The sequence below is a fragment of the Aplysia californica genome, unplaced genomic scaffold (assembly GCF_000002075.1).
Source record: "Aplysia californica isolate F4 #8 unplaced genomic scaffold, AplCal3.0 scaffold00088, whole genome shotgun sequence".
Classification (NCBI taxonomy): Eukaryota; Metazoa; Mollusca; class Gastropoda; order Aplysiida; family Aplysiidae; genus Aplysia; species Aplysia californica.
This window is the reverse complement of record NW_004797358.1, coordinates 893,821-896,708: the sequence shown is the minus strand read 5'-3', so window position 1 is coordinate 896,708 and position 2,888 is coordinate 893,821. Positions and strand designations below refer to the sequence as shown.

The 2,888-nt window shown below is 37.8% G+C and overlaps 1 protein-coding gene across 1 annotated transcript in view; it reads left to right on the top strand.

Annotated features, from left to right (window-relative positions):
* The window catches only part of LOC101847093, a 45,043-nt gene that overhangs the window by 26,943 nt on the left and 15,212 nt on the right, over positions 1-2,888 (top strand). The window contains exon 3 of the mRNA XM_005094709.3: positions 1,237-1,337. Within this exon, the coding sequence (XP_005094766.1) occupies positions 1,237-1,337 (101 nt within the window). The remainder of the gene's footprint in view (positions 1-1,236; positions 1,338-2,888) is intronic.

The following is a 2,888-nucleotide window of genomic DNA, read 5'->3' as shown; positions in this document are numbered from 1 at the left end:
ACTACTACTACTACTACTACTACTACTACTACTACTACTACTACTACTACTACCACTACTACTGCTCGTGATAATGATATTTCTGTGGACCGTTATCATCTCTGCCTATTATGTCATACGCCTTTTGCCATAGACTTGTACTTGTGTATTATAATACCCTAGGCCGTGCGCTTTGGTGTTATTCCTATTCACTATGGAGCTCAATTTAAAGCCAGATAAAGGGCAACAGCGTAAAGCTGCAACATGCACTTGACTGTAGCGAACGTGCTGTTTTGGAATAAGGCGTTCATCAATTTTGGGGTAAAAAATTAATAGAATTATTGGTATAATCTTAAAGCTTGTTTATCTGTCTTGCTTTTGATGAAAAAAAATACCCATATATCTTGAAACAGATGTCGAGACGTTTGCAATTAAAGGAGGTAAAAAAAAAAAAGGGGGGGGGGGTGGTCACATGATGTCAGAGGTAAAATTGGTAAGAAAATCGACTTCCAAAATCTGCAGGCTGCCAGTATACATTTTGTTGTGCCTTTGATCAACCTTTTCCCACTAGAACCCACACATAATTGTATTTTCAAATGGGCATAAATGGTGTTAAACCAAATTTTGAAAAATAATCGACACAGATTGCCCAAAGGACGGAAGAATATCGACTACTTCGAATTCATTATTTTGACTAGCGCGTGATTTCACCACGACACCACACATACTCTTTGATGACACACATCCAAGTCTCTCAAAAACGCTCTAAGACACTGTTTTAGGATACTAAAAATATTAAAAATACCCCCCCCCCCCCACAATCTTGCTATGGTTACAGATTTTTCAATTCGGTTTTCTTTTTCTGCAACTTTTAAAAGGCAAACTACAACATGCATACTATGAAATATTTTTTTAAAAACGTGTTGCTGATTTGTATAATTCTAAAAGTGCAATGACAATGGTCTTCGATCTGTTGTCGGACATTATCATGAGTCCGTTTTACGGGTTCAAAGAGCAAAGATCGGAGTTCATGACTGTACGCGGTCAAGGATATTGCAATGCAAGTTTATGAACTTTGTTAACAGGATACACATCTTGCAGGCCCTTCCAGTCATTTTGTTTTGTCTTTCATTTCCCTCTCAAGACTAGTTTTTAAAAATAGGAAACTAGGAGACCACTTTTCTTTTATTTCAGGTAAGCATCAAATTGTTGAGAGATCCTTATCGGCATTTATCAAATTTGCATTCTTTCTTTCAGGTCTACAGTTTTCGTACAGGACGAGGTAGAATTTGTGTATTACACGTGCGTGAACTTCCAGAAAAGGAACGAGAACAACTTCTTCGCTAGAGTCAAGACACGTACGTATAATATTATAAATGCAGTTGGATACTGTGGGTGGTTGGGTTTTTTTTTTGGGGGGGGGGGCGCCTCTAGTAGGTCCTACTCCCTTACTGCCCCTCTGTTGGTTCTTTCTGGCTGTTTTACTTTTACCCAGCACTAAATGTCCTTTAGTGTGTCGATGTGCTCCTCTTTACTCAAACAAACAAAAACCAAACTCCCCAAAACAAACAAATAAACAAATAAACAAACAAGCGGAGGAATACACTAGTAGGTCTGTATACAGACTAGTTGCTAATCTTATCGAAAGAGCAAGAGAGTATAATAGCCAGCGCACACTCCCAATTCAAGTTTCATGAAATCTCCATTACTTGATATATTTGACACAATTGATACACAATTTGATTGAGGCTATGTTTTCCTTCATGGAGGGGACGGAGGTACCATTTGGTACTATTTGATCAAACCCTCCCAAATTTCACGTGTTTGATTTTCTTGAAACACAATGATATGATACATTCTATACGTTTGATGAAAACAACCAGCCAGAGGGTTACTATTATTGCGTTGTCAGATTTTCATTTGCTTTACTTGAGCAAAGGACCTAAATGGAGTTCCGGGTCGTATTTAATGAAGCAAAGCTGGAGTCAGTTTGATAATACTGATTTTGTGCGCACTGACGACCCGATCCAATCTGATCATGAAGGTCGGGTCCTTTCCATCCGTGGGCATCATCTATCAATTTTTAACCATTGACAGGAAATAATGGCTGACTAATATAGAGAAAAGCTTTCCACAAATTCAAAGAAGCAGAAATGAAACTGACCAAGGTATATCTGGAGCACCCACAGAATTCTACACTTAGTGTAGAATTCTGTGGGAGCACCTTAAAATCTTTATCCGATTTAAATAATCAGTTCCTAAAGAAATGCACTTTTGGCTTACATAGAAATGTTAACAGAACGATTTCAATGACGATTAAATATTCTGCTGTTGTTAATGAAATAGAATTCGACGATGGCTTTTTATTTTGTCTTTTCATCATCTCTACGTTATTCTTTAATTTTCTAACTATATATATATATATTTGGAATACGAAAACATATTTCTTGAAAGGCCCGAAAACTAATTAGTAATAACCAGTGCACATTGAAAAATGTTTTGCCAGTTCCGTATTTGGCATGGTTTGATGATACATTTGAGGAAAACCAGATTTTCCTGCATGGGGCAGCAAAGGCTACCATTTTGGCCCAGTTTGATTAAATCCTCTAAAACGGAATATTATAATTAATGTTGTAGTCCCGATTGCTCCCAGTTTGGTGAAACAGCTAGTCAGAAGGCTACACTGCACAATACATTGTGTGGTCAAATCCTTTGTTAGTGCGCTGAATGCGATAGGCCGTAATGGAGGACCTGGTCAAATCTGACGAAACAAAGCAAAGATTAGTTTGATAACTAGCCATTAGCCGAGCCGATGCTATTTGGACTGATATTATTGTATTTGACCAATCGACATCCGTCGTAAGAAACTTTAATTCAGGTACGTCCACCAGTAAAGTTAATTTGCCCCC